Genomic DNA, 23660 nt, shown 5'->3' on the forward strand with positions numbered 1-23660 from the left:
GACCCAAAATGCTCAAAGCCAATTTGCTGAATCATCAGTTTGCCAAATTCACCAAGTTTATGGACTGCGGCTTTAATACTTAAATAAGGAACTTATTTTTTTTTATAAGATTTTATTTATTTATTTGAGAGAGAGAGATCACAAGCAGGGGCAAGGGTAGAGGGAGAAGCAGACTCCCCTCTGAGCAGGGGACCGGACACGGAACTGCATCCCAGGACTCCTCCGGGGATCATGACCTGAACTGAAGGCAGGCGTTGAACCCACTAAGCCACCCTGGCATCTTGCAAACCTTTATTTTTTATTCCACAAATCCAGGTGTTGATTTCCTGGGCTGGTTAGCCTTTGCAGGTACTTCACACCTGCATAAATAATTTTACTCTTTCTTATGAATACTGCTGCACGTTGTATACAATTTGCAGAGATCAAGTTCTCGTGAGCAGCCAATATTTCAGTATGGGAAAGGGGATAGAAGGAAGTGAAAATACCTAATAATCTCACTTTGAACACATACACTGAGAAAGAAAAAGAAGAGTATCACCTAAGGGCAAATGTAATGTCTTTGTAAAAATGAAAACAAACAAACAAAAAACAAAGAAAAAATGACCCAGCCTTGGATATAATGAATACATTGTTGCTGATCTCTGCAAAGAAGACTGTGGCACAGGGTAGGGGTTCAGAAATCTGTATGGAGTAAATGAATGAATGAATGAAATACTCTGTTTTACATATCTGTGTAGAGGGAACATCTTGCATCGTTGGTGTAAGCAAACTGAGGACTCACCATATTTTGGGGACATTTAAGTTTAACTTTTTAAAAAAAGATTGATTTTAGAGAGAGAGAGAAAACACAGGGGAAGGGGCAGAGGGAGAGAGGGGATTTCCAAGAGACACCCTGCTGAGCAGAGAGCCAGATGTGGGGCTCCATCTCAGGACCCATGAGATCATGACTTAAGCCAAAATCAAGAGTTGGATGCTCAACAGACTAAGACACCCAGGAGCCCTTGCCCTTGGTTATTTTCTTTTAAAGTTGCCTGAAACTTACTTTTGTAGCTCAGGAGGCAGATCTATAGGCCAGGAAGGCAGAGAGTATCACAGTGGCTGGAAGTGACCTGGCTTGGTTGGAGCTAAGAGTTTGCAGGAGGCCACGGAGTCTTTAAGACCAGGCTGAAAGAAGTAGTGGCCAGGTCATGAAACTCCCTGTTAGGCAATCTGGTAAGTTCTAACGTTGCCTTGCCAGTGATAATTGTGAGTTAAGTACTAAAAGTTCACCTGAATGCTGGTTTTCTGAGCACAAAGACTGGATATGTGCAAGTTCACAGCCATATCATGGGCCTCCATGCAGAGCACCTGCTGTGTGTTGGGCTCTTACCGTTTTGCGATATTTTTAAAAAGTTCAAAGGACTCAGTGGCTATCCCTTGAGGCCAAGCTTATTATAAAGAATTGGAAGCAAGAGAGTTTTTAGCAAAAAGAAAAAAAAGGTTGGCCAATAATGTTTGATGACGTAAGGAGGAGGATTAACCATAAGATTGGGCAATGTAAGGGTTGACTTGTTGAACTTTGCCAGTTACGTCCAAAAATGGAGTGGGAGCAGAGGCCAGATAGACTGGAGGTGAGAAAGAATGTAAGGCGAGTAATACAAGGAAGTGAGGTATCTGGTAAAAATGCTTTTGGGGTGGGGCACCTGGGTGGCTAAGTTGGCTAAGCGGCTGCCTTCAGCTCGGGTCATGATCCTGGGGTCCTGGGATTGAGCCCCATATCAGGCTCCGGGCTAGACCGAGAGTCTGCTTCTCCCTTTCACTATGCCTGCTGATCTGCCTACTTGTGCTCTCTCTCTATCTCTCTGTCAAACAAATAACTAAAATCTTTAAAAAAAAATGCTTTTGGGAAGCAGTTTAGGGAGGGGACACCTGTGAACGCAAGGTTCTGAGAGAAAATATAAAACAAAAAACAGTTTGGAACTGAACTTTGAATTACTGGGAAGAAAAAAAAGTCCAGAAAAATCAGTTTAGGTACAACCTTATTTTGGTTTGCTCTGTTCTCATAGTCTCCAGACTCCTCCAACCCTTCCTGCTCCCCACATAGTACCCTCAACCACCTCAGAGCACCCACCTACTACCCCAACAGACTGGGGGAGCTATCGAAGCCAGCAGAGGACCCATCTACAGCCATAGCTCGCTGACATGACCTCCCATGATTTCATCTGCCCTTCAAGTCTGTTGGTCCTCATGCTTTCTTTGCTTTGGTTGGTGAGGCATGATCTGCTTTGGGATCAAGTCAGAAACATGGAGCTCCAGTTGCACCTCAGCCATTAACACACCCAATTAATGCTTTTTTTTTTTTTTTAACTAAACTCTGAGCAGAACTGCTGATTGTGAGGCTTGAACTCATGACCCTAAGATCAAGAGTGTCACGTTCTATGGACTTAATTTGCCCAATTAAAACCCTTACTATTATCTACTTTATGGTTCTCTAGGCATTTCCCTATTTTTAGAGTTTGACCTCTCTGTGCTTCAGGTTCCTCATATGTATATCGGGTATAAGTAATCTCTATAAACAGTGGGCTCTACAATTTAAGTTAATGTATGAAAAATCTGTTCTTTGGGCCTGCCATGTAAATTTGTAGCAGATTGGTTAAATAGACAGGGGTCCATGGGGGCCCCTCTGAATTTTGACAAAAGAATCTGAAACAGCTGTCAAACAGACCTTGCGTTGCCCACACCTAGAGCATAGAAAACTTTCTCCCACGTATTTGGGAAAGTTGTACAGTTGTGCAGAAAATGCCAATGGCCTGCAGTTTCCTCATCTGTAAAATGGAGGTTTCTGTTATCTCAAAGGACTGTCTTGGGGATTAAGAGGAATTAGCAAATGATCTAACGCCCATAATCCTTATTCGGCATTGATCTCTGGTCTCTCCTGTCTCCAGTCGCACCCGCGTCAGGGTTAGATCAAGCACTGTGGATCATCTGTGAACCATACGAAGCTTCTGTTCTCACGTAGCCAGCACTCTGTCACATAATCGGGTGATAGTGACAACCAGAAGGTCAGAGGTCAGACTGCCCCTGACTGTCAGAGGCTCACCCTGGGGTCTAAACTTCTCTTTGCCCCCAGTGTCCTCAGGTCTAAGCGGGGCGGGGGGGGGGGGCGGGGGGGTGTGTGTGCGGCGGATAAGGCCTATTTTGTCAGGGTATTATGAGGATTAAATAAAATTAGTTTCAGTTGGTGCTTTAAAGAATGGAAATCAGGTTTTGAAAAGGCGGATTTGGGGATGTGATCAAGAGGCGTGTCCGGGGAGGGGCTGTGTTGTAAGGTGGGTCTAGGGTGGGCACGTCAGGTGTTTATTAGCACAGCTCTGCTGGTCTTGTCGCTTTATCATTTGGAAAGGCTCCAGAGTAGAGGCTGGATGAGGCTCCCAGTGGTGAGTTTCTCTGAGGGGAGGCAGCCTCCTTGATGTTCTAGTGTGTTGTAGGGCTTTGAGCTTTCCTTTTTTCATAGTGCAGGCCTAGAGGCTGGGGACAGCTCCTGTCACTGATGTGACTGTGGTGCTCTGCGCTGGATTCGGGCGTGGGACATTCTGAGATGCTTGGGTATTTAAAGATGAAACTTTGGTCACATAAAAGGGATTTCTTGTCAATTATATCTCAACAAAACTTGGGGGGGAGATTTAGGAAAAAGAGACCCAACCTTAATAAATAACAGACAATAAGGAACTGGTCTTGGAAAAAGATTTCTTATATTTTAGGTGTACAGAAGTATTTCAGGGTGGAATAGTATGTTTAGGCTTCACTTCGGAATAAGGAGGGGCTGTTGAGATGAGTGGAAAGGGTAGTTTCATGAAATGAGATAGACGGTGTTGCTGGATCGCAGAGTTGAGTGACGGGATCGCCAGGTTCATCAGACTCTTCTCTCTCAATTTTCATGTATGGTGAAAAGTTAATGGGATAAAGAGTTAAAAAAAATGGCCCAAGCCCAAAGAGCTATCCTGGAAGAAATGAAGTGGCACTGGGATTTTAGTTTTTCCTACTTCACAAAGAAAGCATTTGATATTCTGTGAAGTTCAGAAATCATTGGGAAGTTTGCAAGCTTGGGATGTAGGAGAGACTTGATTGACCCTCCTGTTCTTTGAGAAAGTAGCCTCAGAAAATATGGGGATCTTGACTTTGATTTCTTTTTCTAGATGAACACTTACAGGAGGCGAGAAGGCTCTGTGTTCTGTTCAGCTGCACCTTGTGTCTTTTGCGTGGTACTCTAGTGAGTGACGTATGAGTTATCTGTCAGAGGCCACTCAGATACCCATTGGTGGACCCAGGAGTCCACGGGTCCCATCATCATCTCTGTCTCAGAAGCAAAACTGCATCAGAGTGATCCTGAAGCAGTGGTGGCCCAGCCTCAATGCTGGCAGGATGTGGAGCCTTCCATGAAACTGCTGTAGAAATGGCCCTCAGCCCAGCGTCAGGAGAGCAGCCAAAGATGCAGAGTGTGGCCTGGAAGGACGGTAGCCTTCAGCCCTGCCCCGTGGGCCATCAGCCTCAGAGCACAGGTAAGTGGACTCCAGAGCCCTGCTTCTAAGGGTCTGTGATGATACAAAAAAAGTCTGCTTGCTTGCTACTTTTACTTAGTTTTTATTTTTTGCTTATTTTTTAAAAAGATTTTATTTATTTATGTGAGAGAGAGCAGAGACTATGAGAGGGGAGAGGGTCAGAGGGAGAAGCAGGCTTCGGACTCTGGGATCATGACCTGAGCCGAAGGCAGTCACTTAACCAACTGAGCCACCCAGGTGCTCCCTGAGTTTTTATTTTTAATGAATGTGCCCATTTGCCTTTTAGAGACACTGGGAAGTCTTTATATAGATTGGTGGTGAGCGGCAGGGGGTAGGGAATGTGGTCGAACCTCAAACCAGATCTACCCCTACCCACTGCCCCCAGTCTTGGCCATCTCCAGATGGTCTCCCTAACCAAAGGCCCTGAGTACCATTTTGCTGTGAACAGAGTGCTCTCTTGGTCCGTTGTTAGTGTCGTGTGTTCCTAAACCCTGCAGAACTTGGAGCCTCACACCAGAGGCTCAGGCGGAAGATAATGGATGTGAGAGTGATCCGGCTGTGACATCTTCTCACCCCACTGTTCACCAGGCTTGATTCTTGGCTGATCTGGCTGCCAGGCATGTGCCCCTTCCTCCCTTAAATACTCATCTGCCTCCCTCCCTAAGCTGCGCATTCCATTGGAGAGGTCCGCCTTCCCCGATGGAGTGGGACCCTTCTTCGGTGAAGGCTGTACCGGTAGGTGGGCTCCTCTGCTAGAAGCTCCGAACAAGCCCTCAGGCTGAAGATCCTTGACTCGTCTCAAGGGCAGTGGGTAGGAAAGTGATGGAGTTTTTAAAAAACAGTGCTTCCTTTTACTTTATACCAGCCTCTTCCTCCCAGCAGCCGTGGATCAAAGATCTAAATAAAATTTCGGAGCTCAACTATTTTGTTTATATTTCCCATGAAGGAAATTGCCCTTTGGGCTTAGGCCAACTTGGACTGGGTTAATGAGGGAATCCATCCTGCTCCTTATCATCCGAGGCCCTGGGGTTGAGGCCCTGGGGTTTGCGGAGCCCAGCCCTGTGTGTCTGCTGTGAAAGCCAGATTCGACTTTCAGCCTCTGCCTCTTTCTGCTCCTGCCCTTGGGCAACGCCCTTACCGTCTTCCAACTTCTGTTACTTCCCAAGGTAAAAGAGGTGCATGATAACTTCCCTAGCACCCTAAATGGGAATAATTACGACCCCGGGAGCAATTAATTCTTGGGAGAGCACTGTCTCAAGGGGGTGAAATGATATGCTCATCGTCACCCAAAACCAGGAAAGGTTTGGCCCAGAGAGATGGATTTTACGAAAAACGGAGAAATGGGGGCTTCTTTCCCTGATTCCCTCTGGCCCTTTCTGTTGATTTGGGCTCAGCACAGAGGAGATAAACAACATTGCTGGGGGTTCATTAGCTTCCAGGTCTTGCAGGGGTCACTCCATACTGCCCTCCTTTTAATACTCTTCTGAGGAAACACAGGAAACAGGAAGAAAATTACCATCATTAATAGTGTTTTCAAGACTTGCTTTGTTCCCTGGATTTTTTTTTTTCCTATAGCCGCCAATCTAGTCTTCACTCCCACAAGTGGACGTGTCTGCGTGTTACACACGGGCTGTGAGTTGTTCTCCCTGGACGATGCCCTCCCTGCAGACAGACTCTGCATCTGTCTCTTCATTTGCACAGCAGGGAGTCTCTTTGTTCTCTTAACGAAGAAGGTTGGATTTGGAAATTCCAGGGTAATTTTTCTCTTTAAGCCATCCGTGGCCTTTGTAGGCCTTTTTGGGATTATTTCAGACCAGGTTTGGGAAGCCGGGGGCTTTTTTGACATCTGCTGTGCTGATAGGGATGGAGACCCAGGGCTAGGAATCAGTCTCCAGAATGCTCTATTGTGGCCTTCCTTCCTCTCCTGCTTCCAGTTAGTTAACATCTTTGGCTCTGGGTTATGGGTGGTCTGGAATTCAACATGGTCGCACCATTCCCCTATAGTCTATATGAGTTTCTGGAAGAAAAGGGCCAACAGTTATTGTGTTCTTTTTTTTTTTTTTAAGATTTTTATTTTATTTATTTGACAGACAGAGATCACAAGTAGGCAGAGAGGCAGGCAGAGAGAGAGAGAGAGAGAGGAAAGCAGGCTCCCCGCTGAGCAGAGAGCCCGATGCGGGACTCGATCCCAGGACCCTGAGATCATGACCTGAGCCGAAGGCAGCGGCTTAACCCACTGAGCCACCCAGGTGCCCCAGTTATTGTGTTCTTAATATGAGCTGGGATTTATTCAAAATGCTTTAGATGAATTGTATATCTAATTTTTTCTTCATGGCTCCATGCTATAGATCTGCTTACGCCCTGTGACGTGGAGAAATGGAGACACAAAAGAGGTCCAGTAACTCATCCAGCAGCAGTTAGGAAGGACTTGAGTCCCTAGGGCCAGTATTTGGAAATGTGTGGGGGCAGTTTTTTCGTCCTCTGACTAGAGGGAGCCACTGGCAACCTTGTAGGTGGGAGACAGCCATGAGGCAGGGGATGAGTCACTTTTTCAGAAAGCATTGATCCTAAATGCCAGGGGCTTCTCTGAGAATTAGCCTTGCTCTTTTTTTTTTTTAAATAATTTTTAAAAAATATTACATTAACATATAATGTATTATTAGCCCCAGGGGTACAGGTCTGTGAATCACCAGGTTTACACATTTCACAGCACTCACCATAGCACATAACCTTCCCCAATGTCCATAACCCAACCACCTTCTCCCTACTCCCCTCCCCCCGCAACCCTCAGTTTGTTTTGTGAGATTAAGAGTCTCTTATGGTTTGTCTCCCTCCCGATCCCATCTTGTTTCATTTATTCTTTTCCTACCCCCCAAGCCCCCCACGTTGCATCTCCACTTCCTCATATCAGGGAGATCATATGATAATTGTCTTTCTCTGATTGACTTATTTCACTGAGCATAATACCCTCTAGTTCCATCCATGTCGCAAATTAGCCTTGCTCTTAATAATACATGTGCCATGTTTTCACCTGGGAAAGGAGAAACAATGAAGGTGAGAAGGAAGAAAAAGAACTTTCTGGTGAGTTCAGGAATTCAGAAGTAGAAACTGACTCTGGTAGAAAGTAGAAACTGTGCTCAACAGTTTAAAGGGCACATTTTGCAGGGCGCCTGGCTGGCTCAGTCGTTTAAGCCTCTGGCCTTGAGTTTGGCTCAGGTCATTATCTCAGAGTCCTGTGAACCAGCCCTGCCTTGGGCTCCCTGCTCAGTGGGGAGTCTACTTGTCTCCCACTGCCTCTGCCCTCCCCCTGCTCACTCACGCACACTCTCTCTTAAATAAATAAATCCTTAAAAAAATGAAGGACGTATGTTGGGCAGAGACAAACTATGATGAAAGTTTTCTTTTAAGGGTTTGATTTGTGTTTCTCTAGTGATTAGTAAAATTAAACATCTTTTCATATGCTTGTAGCCATTTGTGTATCTTTGGAGAAATATTTATTCAAGTCCTTTGCCCGTTTAAATCACATTTGTTTTAATCTTGAGTTGTAGGAGTTATTTATGTATGCTGGATATTAACCCTTTATTAGATATGATCTGCAGATATTTCCTCCCATTCCTTAGGTTGCCTTTTCAATCTGTTGACTGTCTTTTGATACATAATTTAAATTTTTGATGTAGTCTGATTTTTTTTCCTCTTGTTGCCTGTGCTTCTGATGTCCTAACAAATGATTGCCAAATCCAATGTCATGAGATTTTGCCCCTGTTTTATCCTAGGAGTTTTCTATTTTAGTTCTGTTGGGGTGCTTAATCTGTTTTTGAATGTTTGTATATGATGTAAGGTAAGAGTCCAAGTTCATTTTTTGTCATGTGGATATCCAATTTCCCAACCCCATTTGTTGAAGAGATTATCCCTTCCCCTTGAATGGTCTGGGCACCCTTGTCAAAAATCGTTTCACCATATATGTGAGGTTTATTTTTGGGCTCTCATTTCGATTCCACTGGTCTACCTCTCCGTCTTGATGTTTGTACCACACTTCTTATTACCATAGCTTCGTGGTAAGTTCTGAAATCAGAAGGTGTGAGATCTCCAAATTGCTCTTTTTCAAGGCTGTTTTGGCTATTCAGGGTCTCCTAAGATTCCAAATGAATCTTAGGATGAATTTTTCTATTTCCACACAAAAAAAATGCTATTGGAGTTTCGAGAGGGGTTTCATTGAATCTGTAAATCACTTTGGGTAGGAGCACCTGGAAGGTTCTGTCAGGTAAGCATCTGCCTTTAGCTTGGGTCATAATTCCCAGGGTCCTGGGATCGAACCCTGAATAGGGCTCCCTGGTCAGCAGGGAGACTGCTTCTCCCTCTGCCACTCCCCCTTGCTGGTGCTCTCGTGTTCTCTATCAAATAAATAAATAAAATCTTAAAAAAAAAAATCACTTTGGGTAGTACAGACGTTTTACCAGTAGTTAGGTGTCCAATCCATGAACATAGATATACCTGTTTATTTGTTGTATCTTGTTTCATTTGCTTCAGCAGTGTTTCTCAGTCTCAGTAAGTTGTGTGTTTCCAGAAGTCTATCCATGTCTTCTAGGTTATCCAATTTGTTGGTGTAAATATTTGTTCATGGTATTCTCTTACAGACATTTTTATTTTCATGACATTGATTGTAGTGGCCTCATTTCTGAGTTTATTTTTTTTCCTTAGTTAATCTAGGGAAACATTTATCAACTTTGTTGATCCTTTCAAAAGAAAAACAACTGTTTTGTTGCTTTTCAATTTTTCTTTTCTATTTCATTATCTCTGCTCTCATCTTCTTTAGATCCTTTATCTTCTGAGTTTGGATTTAGTTCTTCTAGTCTCTTGAGGTATAAAGCTAGATTGTTGATTTCAAATCTTTTAAAATGTGCTTGTTTAGAACTGTAAACTTTTCTTTTAGCAATGCTATCAAATTTCATCCCATAAATTTTGGTGTTACATTTTTCATTTGTCTTAAGGTATTTTCTCATTTCACTGTGGCTTCTTTAATCCTTTGGTTGTTTGAATGTATTGATTAGTTTTCAGATTTGTGGATTTTCCAGTTTACGTTCTGAGATTGATTTCTAGTTTCATTCCATTATGATTGGGAGTGGGGAGGAGTGTGATTCCAATGTCATTGAATTTAAGACTTATTTTGTGGTCTGACATGTGGTCCAGAGAATGCTATTTGTGTGCTTGAGAAGGATGTACGTTCTGCTGTTAGATAGAGTGTTCTGGATTGTCATGTCCCACTAGCTTATAGTGGTGTTCAAGTCCCCTATTTCTTTGTTGTCCTTTTGTTTGGTTGTTTTATCCATTATTGAAACTGGGACATCGGAGTCTATTGTTATTGTGTTTCCTGTTTCTTCCTTCAATTTTTGTCAATGTTCACTACGTATATTTGGAAGCTCTGAGGTTTGGTTCATAAATATTTAAAATTATTTTAGCTCCTTGGTGAATTGACCCTTTATCATTATATAACGTCCTCCGTGTCTCTTAGAACAGTTTTCAATAAAGTGTACCAACATGGGAATGCAGATTTCCTATTTAATCTTTATTTTCCTTCCCCCATCCCGTCCCCATACATCTATATTATGGGTAGATTATTATATCACACCCGTGATTGCATGGGTGTGAGCTGGCTTATTTTGTATTTCTTCAGTTACTAATGAGGCTGAACATTTTCTCATCTGTCTTTTCCCCTATAGTGTGTGACTCTTGGGCTAAAGAAACTCTTCTGTATCCTGGCTCGAAGATAAGCATTTAACTCATTAGCAATCTTATAAATAGGTATGAGGTAGGGCATTACTTTCTAAAAATTTTATTTTATGAATGGTTAGCCAGTCAATGATCCTTTTTTTCCCCTCTAGATACTATCAGTATTCCCCCAATGCTTTTGTTTTTCCATTTACAGGTTTTTCAGGATTCCCGAACAAAGATGGTCATAACAAAGTAAAAGAAACAACAGGGAGAAGAGTAAACAGAAAACCAAGACGTAAATTCACTCAGGATGAATTGTGCCTACTTAATCACGTATTTGAAGAAACTCCTTACCCTGATTTTATCATTCGAAAAAAACTGGCTGAACGACTGTATTGTCAAATATATGCAATTGATGTAAGTGAAATTTTCAAAGTTTTGCTATATCTTTTTTTTTTTTTAAGATTTTATTTATTTACTTGACAGACAGAGATCACAAATAAGCAGAGAGGCAGGCAGAGAGAGAGGTGGGGGAAGCAGGCTCCCCGCAGAGCAGAGAGCCTGACGCAGGGCTCAATCCCAGACCCCGGGATTATGACCTGAGCTGAAGGCAGAGGCTTTAGTAGACAATATGGAGAATGCAAGAAATTAAGAAAAAGCTTAATAGTATTTCATCACATGGGACAAAGTATTGACATCTGGGTCACTTTTTTTGTTCATCTCAATGTGGGTATGAATATGTTCTGTGTTTCCTGGAAAAATCTGACACCAGTGAGGCAAGTTTGGAAGCAGAGACCAGTCAAGAACATATTGCAATTATCTCAAATCAGGAGGACAATGGTGGTTTGGATCAGGCCACTGGTTGTAGTACAGACAAGATGGAAAGACTCGTGATTGTTTGCTAAGAGAGCTCTGCATTCTGTCTCATAGCATATGCAATAAAGAGGGCTGCAAAATGTTGGCTTAAGCAAATGGAAGATTAAAGTTGCATTTAATATAGGGAAGGCCTGGGAATGGAGGTTTTATGACAGACAGAAGCACTAGGAGTTTCACTATGGACACACGATGTTTGGTTTGCCAGTTAAACCTCCAGAGATAGGAAGTGAACAGTTTGGACATACAGGTCTGAAGTGCAGGAGAAATGACTTGATAGGGTCCCTCCAACTGACACAATACCTCACAGCTTTAGTGGTTGCTTCACAACTATTTGTTGCATGAGCCAATATCTTTATAAGTTTAATTATTTAAATAGGCTCTACACCCAACATGGGGCTCAAACTCAGAACTCCCACATCAAGAGTCACGTGCTCATCTGACTGAGCCTGACATGTGCCCCATCATGAACCAAATCTCAGCTACAATTTTGGAAACAATTGGTGAATCATCAGCTGTATGAAATTATTAGAATTGTGATATTTTTATACACACAATTATCATATTTCTCTTCTGTTATTATCCATAAATCACTCGATTGATTGGTTGCTCCAACCGGAAGACCTAAGTAGCTTTGAAGGATACAAAGTATAGGCAAATACAATGGAGTAATGATGTTCAGTTGTAAAAGTTTCATGAACTAGAAACATTGTGAGGAAAATACGAATCAGCGATTCCATACAAATAAGTAGAAAATCTGGATAAGTTAATAACCAGGAAAGAACTGGGTGGTCAGATACATAAACATTCTTAGGCCATGTTTTCCTCTTTTCTTTTCTTTTCTTTTCTTTTTTTTTTTTTAGTACTGTGTTTTCTTTACATTTCTGGATCCATGACTTGGGTTTCTCAAGTTCAAACTGCCTTTTTTCTTTTTTTTTAAGATTTTATTTATTTATTTGACAGAGAGATCACAAGCAGAGAGAGAGGAGGAAACAGGCTCCCCACTGAGCAGAGAGCCTGATGCAGGGCTCGATCCCAGGACCCTGAGATCATGACCTGAGCCAAAGGCAGAGGCTGTAACCCACTGAGCCACCCAGATGCCCTCAAACTGCTTTTTAATCTTTATTTTAAAAATGTTTTCATTGTCCATACTTGGCAGAGGGATAGTTTTATAAGAGGATCCATAATAGGAAGTTCACACATGACTGTTCAAGTTAGAGTTGGATGCACATGCTTAGAGAAAAATGCCTGTGATGTGATCAGGAAGCAAGCATGGCTTGGGGGAGGATCCTAGGAGGCTGTTACATCAGAGGAAGTGAGCACACTTGCTTTTTGGTTGATCACTTGCTTCATGAGATGATCTTCTAATTGGCCCTACGACATCTGACAAACTGACTCTTGCAACTCTGCTTTCTGTAAAATTATCGATGTTGGGCAATTGTCAGAATGAGTGTTTGGAGATGTCAGATTCATTGGGCATAGAGTTTTGTTTTAAGCAATCATCACGAGTGAATCAAAGATCCTTCCAGCTTCAGTGCTACTAATGGCCGCAAGCATTCCTGAACTTGGAGACAGGGGATTCCAGAAGAGTGTAAATGGCCAAAGGCCCCCCTCAGACACTGTTACCTATGCTGTAGGACTAACTAACCTACCACAACCATGGCTTATTAGAATGGATTGTCTCAGAAAGCATTGCATCATTTCCAACCCACCCCCACAAAGTCCTAGGGATTATGGTTGGCGTGTATAACTTACTTTAGGGAGGAAAAAAATGGGAGACTGGAAGTCCTAAGTAGAATACATAGGGTCACATCACACAGTCAAGTTATGAGTCAAGCTCTTGCCTATGTGTAGCCTCAGAAAACAAATTTCGAAATACGATTTAAATCACGTGGAGTCATGAGTTCATTCTGGTGTGGCAGCTTGAGTAAAAAAGTAAGTTGTGTGGGGGCAGCACCTGGGTGGCTTGGTTAAGCATTCGACTCTTGGTCTCAGCTCAGGTCTTGATCTCAGAGTCGAGAGTTTGAGTTGCACATTGGGCTTCACCCCTGGGCATGGAGCCTACTTGAAAAACAAAACCAAAAAACCAAAAAAATCCCCAAACACTTGTGGTGTGGGGAAGATTCAGTGTGCTTGGGGAACAGCTGGGAATGAGTTCTGTCTAAAGGCAGAGGAGGCTGCCAGCAAGTTGGCGGCGGATTTGGAAAGGTTTACACGGACAGGAGTGAGGCAGTTGGGCGTTTGGAGCTATGCCGTGTGGCTTCATCACTACACGTGCAGCCCCAGGAAAGAAGGCCTTTATTTCCCACCTCTCACTTAAGGTCAGGAGGAGAGTCACTGATGAGACACTGAGATGAGGCCAAACTATGATCTCTCCCACCTTATGGAAATGCACTGTGCAATGATACCAGATAAGCCAACCTGATAAATCATGAGTCTCTTTTCTCTTTAGAACTGGTTCCAGAACAGAAGAGCCCGCCTCCCACTGAAAGAGAGACAGAGAATATCCGCTGCTAGGAAACTGCACGCATTCCCTATCCAGGATCATTCACATGGAAGCCTCCAGAACTCCCAGGCAGAGTCTCCCATCAGGGCCCCGGAGCAGACTTGCTCCTCTACCCTGAAGGCTCTTCTAGAAGGCACGGACTGTTTCTCTCCTGAGACACAATGGGTTCCCAGTCAACAGGATGGCTCGGGGGACACTGGGGTCCCAGGCATTAAAAAAGAACTGAGCTGTGCTTCGGAGTATCCGGGTGACACAGGGAATAGATTGTATCCCAGTTATTCATCTTATAGCTACGGATCAGCGATCTGTCTTCATCCTTCTGCTTCCATGCAGTATTTTGAGAAGCATGAGCCCAACACCGGGCAGAGCTGGAACGCGAGGGCCTCCATTCTGCCGCAAGTTCATAGTCAGCAAGAGGAGGGGTGGCAGCAGGAGCAGGCCTGCTGTCCTTACCCACTCTATCAAGGTCAGCAGCAGAATGGCTACTTGCTGTCCTCTACAGCAGCCTCGGCTTCAGAGGAATCAAGACAAATTGTGTTTCAGGATCAGCTGATTATGCATCTGAATCCTGGGGATTCAGGGCAGCAGGTGCCATCCCTTCAGTCACAACAGCAGGGCGGAGGCTTTCAAACCAGTAGTGGTCAGGTCTCTGCTAACACAGGTTGAGCAGGAAAAGGCAGCAGCTTTGGGCTGAGGGGTCTACAAAGGTCCACCACTGGGACCAAGGATGTGGCTCCAGAAAATGGTTCTAAGCTTCAGAAAAAAACAGCCATAGGTCATCATCCCGTGGTCATCCACGCAGCAGCCCAAGGCAAAGGTCTCTCTAGAGCCTGAGCCTAAGCCCTGTGTTCAGGAAAGCTCCATGAGCTGATGGTCCTCCTAGTAGGGTGGCAGTGTCCCCCAGGGCTCAGCCCCTGGCTGTGCAGTTCATAGTGCCTTGGAGAAAAGCTGGACTAGAGTCTGGAGTAGAAAACCAGCCAACAGGGAGAACACAGGTGTCAATGAGCAACAGTTTGGGCTTCAGAAAAAAGAGGCTCTTACACAGCATCTGCCCTAGATATCGTCCCCTCCCCCCACCTCAGAGACAAGATAGCCTACAAGAATTATGAGGATGCAAAGGACCCTCCCCTGCACTTTGCTGGGGCGGGGAGGGTTGTAGGGGTGGAGGTTGCCCTTGGATTAGCCTGCAAGGCTGCTGCAGCAAATCTCTCTACTCGCAGAAGCAGGGCAGCAGCCACATGTCTTTGCTGGAGCCCTGACTGCAAAGGCCATCCCAGCAATGTCAGCTTGGTCAACCAGGAGGCAGCCCCTCAGGTGAGACTAATTGAGGCAGGCACTGGAAACAGAGCTTCGAAGAGCCCCAGGGTGATCCTGTACCTGAGCTGGCTGGCAGCCCTCACCGGTCCTCTTGGCTGAGAGCTGCTTCCTGGGAGTCGATTTAGAGTGTGGATGGGCACCAACAAGATCTCACAAGATCTGAGAGTACCTGGTTGAGCATCTAAAAAAGCTGTGTTGTTAAACCAGTGTTTTTGAGGACTAGCCTGGTGTCTGTGAACCTCCAACTTTGAAATGGTTTTCATAATTTTGAGCGTTAGGGTACAGAATCATTTCTCAAACATTTTGGAGCATTTGCCGTCAGTCTCGTATGCTTTCCTCTACACTGTGTAATGTGTTTTAACATATTTTAGATTTTTAACCCAAATCGTGTCCTATTAATTGCAGAATAAAGCATGTCTCCTACGTCTTTTCCAAGGCAATCTGACATGCAGATCTATTTCATTTTGCAAATATCTCCCATCTGTTACTACAGATCAGACTGAGAGTAGGTGGGGGAATTAGCAGCTGTGAGGAGTATGATTTGCATAGTCATTTTGCACAACCACTAGGAAATATTCCTAGTTAATATTCCTCTTGAAGTTGTAGATGTTTGGCAAGTCTGCTACAGGATGTATCCTTTAAAGAAACTTGCACATACTTACACAACATAGCCCCCGAATAAATATCACTTAAAGTAATAATCCTGCACAATTCAAAATAATAGACCAGAACTGTTTAGTTGAGAGTTCTGGTATACAATGTTCAGTGAAAAATCAAGTTGCCTAATTTTTATAGCATGATGTTTATAAAAATGAAATAAGAGCTTCAGCAATAAATAACATTGGTTACTCTTGGGTACACATAAAATATGCAGCAAGAACAAAAACATGGGCTAGGTTTATATTCACTGAATCATGGAGAGTTGCAATAGGTGAGGAGGAAAAGAAAATACCTTTTATATTATGATGCATGGCCTATATATACTGAGTTATAGCCAGCATCATTGTCTACATTTCCCATTTCACACTCAGTATGATATTTACTATATTATGTATTATCAGTTTCTGCCGAAGGAATCCATTTACTTCTGATTGGCTCAGTTTATTTCCTTCTGTACAGATTTTGAAAATTTCAATTCCCTTTTTTCTTTGATTACCATAATATAGTTTCTAATCCTGTAACCTGTTCATATAGGGATTTAGATAGGTTTTTCTTATATTAAAGAATGTTTGTATTCTTGGAATAACCCAGTTAGGTTATGAGGTATCCTTATGTATTTCTGAATTAAAGTTGCTAATATTTTTTTTCGTTGCTAATATTTTTAGTAAGATCATGATATCTGTTCATGAAGGAGAAGGCCTCTAATAATTTTCTTTAGTGACACTATCTTTAGGGGTTTAGATCATGTTAAGATAGCTCTGGAATGAATTATGTAGGCCACCACTTACCATTTAAAATCTTGTGTAAAAATTTATCCGTTTATTAAATGAGTTTCCTAATGAATCAGTTTGGTCTGATGTTTTCTTTATCAGAAGAATTTGGTCTACTAATTATGTGTTTAAATGATTATAGGACAACCATTTCTCCTTGAGCTATTTTTGGCAAGTTGAATTTTCCCCTCAATATCCATCTCACCTGAATTTTCAAATTTATTGCCATAAAGTCATTGGAAACATCCTCTTTATGCCTAGAGCATATGTAGTTATGTATTTTGCATTTTGCAGTTCGAATTTGTACTTTTATTTTTCTTCTTTGTCAGAGGTTTGGAAAAACCCAGGTAGTATCTATGGAGCTTGTATTTCCCTGTGGACGGGACTTCCCCAGGCCAAGGAGGGCTCCAGGAGTCAGGTCTGGGTGGGTGGATGTCCCTGTGGACCAGCTCAGAGGAACCTCTCGATTCAGCCTTGAGCGGTGGATCCCACTCCCCACAGGGCTGTCAAAAGGCACCTGCTCCCCTGAGGCCCCGCCGCCCTTCTCAGACTCCCACGTGCATGCATGCATGTGTGCGTGCTTGCAACAAAAGCGTCCAGCCAGGAGCTGGTGCAAGTTTGGGGTCAGACTCCAGGCTGGGGCTTCTGGGGCTTTCTTCTGCAAGAACACTACATCCAGCCGGTGTGTGGAGTGTAGCACGGGGACTCAACAAGGGAGTCCTGCCCCTCTGACCGCTGAGCCTGAGAGCTGGGGACCAGAAGTGTCAAGTTCTGGCTCTGGGTCAGGTCCAGGTCCCTTGGGTTGTCAGGCACCTCCCGTGAATGCCTGTTGAAGTGGGGCGGAGACTTGGGTGCCAGAAGCCCCTGTTTTGCCTCTGGAGCAGGAATTGGATTTACCGGTTAGTGATCTAGCTGGATCTTAGAGTTGGGGGAAGAAAGTCAGAGCATCCTTTCGGTTTGGCGGGAGAGTTGGGACTCACCCCCCAGGCCTGGGTAAGAACCCACCAGCCATACTGTGGTTCAGCAACAGATCTCCTTGGGAGGGTAAACAATTTATTTACGAATGTTTTTCACATTTTCTGCAAAGAATGCTTAGAATAGGATTAAGTCCTGCATCAGGCTCCCTGCTTAACGGAGAGCCTGCTAAATCCCTCTGCCCCTCACCTAGTCATGCTCTCTCTCTTTCTCTCTCTCTCTCTCCCTCGCCCCCCCCTTTCTCCCTCACTTTGTCAAATAAATAAATAGATGAAATCTTAAAAAAAAAAAAAAAGCAAAGGCAGTTTCATTAAAAAAAGAAGAAGAAAAAGTATAGGCTTTACAAGAAATGGTATTAGAAGACCTTAGACATCTACATGGAAAAGAATAAAGGAGACACCTATCTCACACTCTATACAAAAATTATTTCAGTTGGCAAATATCAGGTCCATTTTCGTAACCTGTAGAACTCCTTCTACATGTATGTTGCAAATCTGGGAAGGTGACTAGTGATCCTAAGAGCTCCCATCTCTGACAAATCCTGAGAATCACAGAAGGGAAACAGAATCATCCTGGGAAATGATTTAAAAATAAAACTAATGGCATGGTATCAATGTTGTCAAATTGTTATATCAGAACCTTTTCAGACACATTTGTACCACTAATATGTGGGTGTGTATGCACACACACATGCGTGTCTGTTTTGATTTCCAGATGATTAATGAATGTACAGTTCATATTAGGCACAATAACTTATGCTGGTTGTACTTTGATGATAAATACTGGGGTTGGAATAGTCTGACCCTTGTGTTTTAGTGTCTAATAGGTACCTAGACACACCATAAAGGATATCCACTGCATGGCTGTTCGTAGTAGTGTGACACAGGTGTGTTTGCAGATATAAGCTATGAATTAGATCTGTGTGTCCTGGCCTCATTCTAACACCTTCCAGTGCAAAAAAAGAGAAAGTGAAAGACTGAAAAGTTATACAATGGAGCAGAATGCAATTCGATAACACAATGAAGTAATATTTATTTTTTTCAAGGATATTTTTGTTGTACAAAAGTAGAACCACACACACCTTGCTATACACTAACATAGTCTAGAAACGATCATTTCAAAAGGAAGGAGAAAATAGAAAAATAAGGATAATTTTTAAAATTGAGATAAAATTGACATGTAACATTATGTAAGTTTAAGTGTACAACACATAAAGTTGATACATTTATACTGCAGTGTGACTGCGTTGTCACATTAGCTCACACCTCTCTCACGTCACATCATCGGCATTTCCTCTAGTGGTGGGAGCAGCTGAAATGGAATCTCTTAGCAAGTTGAGTGTTTGCAGTGGAGCTGTGTTGTCTGTGGTCTCTGTACTCTATTAGTTCGTCAGGACTTATGCATCTATTAGTTTCAGACGTGGATCCTTATGCCCCCATCTGTCCCATCCCCCTGCAGTGGCGGGCCAGTTTATATTGCCACCAAGGGTGCACGAGGGTCCCGCCAACCATGTTATTGTTTCCCTGAGTTCACTGAGTTGTTTGTGTTCTCTTGAATCTCATGGAGTTTCTTAAAATAATTATTAACAAAAAAATTTTTCAGATAACTTAAAGCTCTCCATTTCTTTGGGGTCAGTTACTTGACAATTACGGTGATGTGGTGGCATCATGTTTCCTTGCATTTCGTGTCTCTGCTGGTTTTGCACTGATGGCTCTGCACAGTCATGTCCTTTGGTCTTTTTAGACTGGTTTCTGTGGGGAAAAACTTCCATCTGGAGGTGGTTTTGTGGATGCTGGTGGGATGCAGCATCTCTGGCTCCTGGGAAGGCATCGTGGTGGCTTCATCAGCGGCACTTGCTGTTGGACAGATAGCGGGAATCTCCTGGCGCTGACACTGCAGAGGTCATGCAGGTGGCCTTGGTAAGTAGAGCTGCTGGGGTCCTCAGAGGTGAAGGCTTCTTGGGTTCTCCTGTTCTTCTTTTATCTGCAGGATGAAGTGGCTCTGGCTGGTGGGGCCGGGGGGAAGGCAGCAGCATTGGCCCTGGCCTGACGAGCTTCAGGCATGGCTTGGACCCAGGGGGCAGAGTACCCTGGCAGCACAGCCTGGGGCTGGTAGGTCAAAGTCTCAAATCTGGCCCCAAGGGGGTAGTCATGAGTCAGCGGCAGTATGCTCTGATGGTAGGTGGTTCACTAAAGCCATGTATGGGAACCTGGAATCAGAGCAATAACAGTTCAGAACCATGAGTCGACATGTGGGTAGGACTCAGCAGTGGCCACACAGGAAGGCAAGGACAGTTCAGAGCCATGTCCTGGGACTCTGGCCCCAGCAATGAGGCGTCAGGGCCATGAGCGGAGACCTGGGGACTTGGGCTCAGTGCTGGCAATGCTCTCAGGCAGTGATGGTTCAATCGTCACCTAGGGTTCTGCAGGCTCAGGGCAGTGGCATTGCTCCTGGGTGATGACCTGTCAGGGCGGCAACCTGAGTGCATCATGGAGCTCAGGGGAACAGTGGCAATGATAACTCGGAGCCGTGACCTGGGACCCAGGGGAAAGGGCTCAGGGCAACAGCTGGCCAGTCCTCACAATGACAGCTCAGAGCTGCAACCTGAGATCCAGTGGGTGGGGCGCAGGCCAGAGGCCACTCCCGTCTGAGGGGCTGTGGTATCCTGATCCCAGAGAGTGGGGCACAGTGGCAACTGGGACTTCTGGGAGTAAGACTCACCCCAAGTGACAGCCCCAGCATGTGGAAGTAGACACAGTGGCTGGGACTCAGGCCGCTCCACCAGCTGGGAGCAGCACTGCTGCAGACTGTGGGATACCTGGGTAACAAAGCCTGCACGTGTCCACAGCAGTGAGGCTCTCTGGGGTTCTCCTGCTCTCTTTCTCCCCCTCCATTGACACTCCTCTTAGGGGATCCCTTGTGGTTCCAAGCTGCTCTTGACTGGCGAATGGGAAGATACATGTTAATGCACTTCCCATAGTCTTCGATGTGTCTCTCTCTTTTTTTTTTTTTTTTTTTTAGATTTTATTTATTTGTCAGAGAGAGTGAGCACAGGCAGACTAAGAGTGGCTGCAGAGACAGAGGGAGAAGCAGACTCCCCGCTGAGCAAGGAGCCCGATGTGGGACTCGATCCCAGGATGCCTGGATCATGACCTGAGCCAAAAGCAGCCGCTTAACCAACTGAGCCACCCAGGCGTCCCTCGATGTGTCTCTTTTCAACTTTTGAGGTCTCCAGGCTTTTGGCTGCTTTTTAAAGTCCAGAGCTTTCTCTGAGCTGTTTTTGGGGACATTTATTTATTTTTATTTTTCCTCATTTTATTTATTAAAATAAAGAAAAATTTTAGTTCCAGTATAATTAACATACAGAATTATATTAGTTTCAGATGTATAATATACATTCAGATGTACAATCTTATACATTACTCAGTGCACATCATGATAGGTGTGCTCTTAGTTCCCTTTTACGAACCATGTCACCCATCCCCCACCCACCAACCGTCTGGGAGCCACCAGTTTGTTCTCTATAGTTAAAAATCTGTCTTTTGTTTGTCTCTTTTTTCCTTTGTTTTGTTTCTTAAATTCCACATATGAATGAAATCATATGGCACTTGTTTTTCTCCAACTGACTTATCTCAGTTATTTTTTAAAAAATATTTTATTTATATATTTGACAGACAGCAATCACAAGTAGGCAGAGAGGCAGGCAGAGAGAGGGAGAAGCAGGCTCTCCGCTGAGCAGAGAGCCTGATGTGGGGCTCGACCCCTGGACCCTAAAATCATGACCTGAGCCAAAGGCAGAGGCTTTAACTCACTGAGCCACCCAGATGCCCCTCAGTTAGTTATTTTATTAAAAAGTTTATTGTTGTTGGGGGAGAGATGCACATTGAGACTTCCTAGCTCACTATCTTACTGATGTCCTCCTCTACCTTTTTTGGTCCATTTCTTCTTATGGGAGTTTTAGCGCATGGTGTCTTTAAAGAAATTTGTCAACTTCATCTAGGTTATCAGATTTGTAGGCAGAGTTTTAATTTTTTAATTTTTAAATTAATTTATTGTAAAATATTTTATTTATTAATTATTAATGTATTGATTAATTTATTTTTAATAAATTATTTTTTATTTTAATTAATTAATTAATTAAAATGTTTATTTATTTAGCTTATTTTAAATATTTTATTTATTTACTTGGCAGAGAGAGAGAGAACAAGCAGAGGGGAGTGGGAGAGGCAGAAGCAGGCTCCCCACTGAGCTGAGAGGCCGATGTGGGGCTTGATCCCAGGACCCTGGGATCATGACCTGAGAGCTGAAGGCAGAAGCTTAACTGACTGAGCCACCCAGGTGCCCCTGTAGGCAGAGTTTTTTTTTTTAAAGTATTCCTTTATTAGCTTTCGAGTTATCCTCTAGCTCAGAGATACTTACTATTTTCGGTCTACCAATAAGCATTGATCAAAAGCATTCTTCATTTTCATTATAGTTTTTTTCATCAGTAGCATTTATTTTTGGTTCTTTCTAGTTTTTCCCTGTCTCTGTTTACTTTACCCATCTGTTCTGGCATGCTGTCTACTATATCAGTTAGAGTCCTTATAATATTAATCACAGTTGTTTTAAAGTCTGGGTCTGATATTCCGATTATCCCTGTCAAGTCTGGTTTTGATGCTTACTCTGTCTCTTCAAATTGTGTTTTCTCTCTTTTTTTATGTTGTATGCCTTGTAATTTTTCCCAGCTTTATTGAGATGTAATTGACATAAGACATTGTATAAATTTATAGTGTATAATGTGATGATTCTATATATATATATTCATTGGGAAATGATTATCAGAGTACAGTTAGTTAACACATCCATCACCTCACGTAATTACCATTTTTTGTTGTGGTGAGAACATTTAAGATACTGTTTTAGCAAATTTCATGTATACAATACAGTATTATTGTAATCAGCATGCTATACATTAGATGTCTAGAACATACTCACCTTATAATTGAAATTTATTCCTTTTGATGGGTATCTCCTCATTGCCCCCAAGCCCACCACCGACTCTAGTCCTGGGCAACTACCAATATCCTCTCTCTTTCCATGAGTTCGTCTTTTTAAGATTCCACAAAAGAACATACAATATGGGGGCGCCTGGGTGGCTCAGTGGGTTGGGCCGCTGCCTTCGGCTCGGGTCATGATCCCAGAGTCCTGGGATCGAGTCCCGCATCGGGCTCATTGCTCAGCGGGAAAGGAAGCTCCCTTCCTCTCTCTCTGCCTGCCTCTCTGTCTACTTGTGATCTCTCTCTGTCAAATAAATAAATAAAATCTTTAAAAAAAAAAAAAGAACATACAATATGTAAGTTTTTCTTGGTAGTCAGGCACTGTGTGCTGGGTAAAAGGAACTGCTTTACTAGACTTTTAGTAATGTGGTAGTGAGGTGTGGGCCGAGGGGAAGCATTCTATCATTCTATGATTAGGACTTAATCTTTTTTTTTTAAATTTTATTTTTTTAATAAACGTATAATGTATTATTAGCCCCAGGGGTACAGGTCTGTAAATCGCCAGGTTTACACACTTCACAGCACTCACCATAGCACATACCCTCCCCAATGTCCATAAACCCACCACCCTCTCCCGAACCCCCGACCCCCAGCAATCCTCAGTTTGTTTTGTGAGTCTCTTGTCTTAAGAGTCTCTTATGGTTTGTCTCCCTCCCGATCCCATCTTGTTTCATTTATTCTTTTCCTACCCTCCAACCCCCCCATGTTGCATCTCCACTTCCTCATATCAGGGAGATCATATGATAGTTGTCTTTCTCCAATTGACTTATTTCACTGAGCATAATACCCTCTAGTTCCATCCACGTAGTAGGACTTAATCTTTTTATAAGTCTATGCCTCTGGACTGTCGGATTCACAATTGTTTCTTGGATTCTTTTGTCCACTTGTAGGTGGGAGAAGATGGGTAGGCTTCTCTCACATGGAGGGCTAGAGCTGGCGGGAGTTAGGTGTTCACGTCTTACCAGGTCAGGTTCAGTTCTGATAGGATCTCAGCAGGCTAGGTCTGATTAACTAGTTCTTCCTGAGTGTAGGTTTTGTTAAGAAGAACAGGATACTCTGTTGTATTTAAAAAATGGTTTCTTTTGACCTCCTCCTGGCAGAAGCACAAGGTAATTTGTCTATAATATTTATTGTCAGAATTTTGTCAAGCTTCCACCGATAAGTCTCATGATATTGTGGTGCCCCTCAACAAAATACCAGCAGACCCAGTTGAACAGCATATTAAAAGGATCATATGCCACAATCAGTTGAGATTTATTCTTGGGATGCAAGGATG

At 43.4% G+C, this 23660-nt stretch overlaps 1 protein-coding gene across 1 annotated transcript; it reads left to right on the plus strand.

The window, feature by feature from the left end:
- Window positions 1-3171: 3171 nt before the first annotated feature.
- Window positions 3172-23603, plus strand: LOC125084710 (cytoplasmic polyadenylated homeobox-like protein 2). Its single transcript, XM_047702386.1, has 6 exons — window positions 3172-3416; window positions 4176-4538; window positions 10462-10664; window positions 13573-14092; window positions 14847-14940; window positions 23522-23603. The coding sequence occupies exons 2-6, from the start codon at window positions 4391-4393 to the stop codon at window positions 23544-23546; spliced, it is 990 nt and encodes a 329-aa protein (XP_047558342.1). The 5' UTR covers window positions 3172-3416; window positions 4176-4390; the 3' UTR covers window positions 23547-23603.
- The last annotated feature ends 57 nt before the right edge of the window (window positions 23604-23660 follow it).

This window comes from Lutra lutra, chromosome 14 (assembly GCF_902655055.1).
Source record: "Lutra lutra chromosome 14, mLutLut1.2, whole genome shotgun sequence".
Lineage (NCBI taxonomy): Eukaryota > Metazoa > Chordata > Mammalia > Carnivora > Mustelidae > Lutra > Lutra lutra.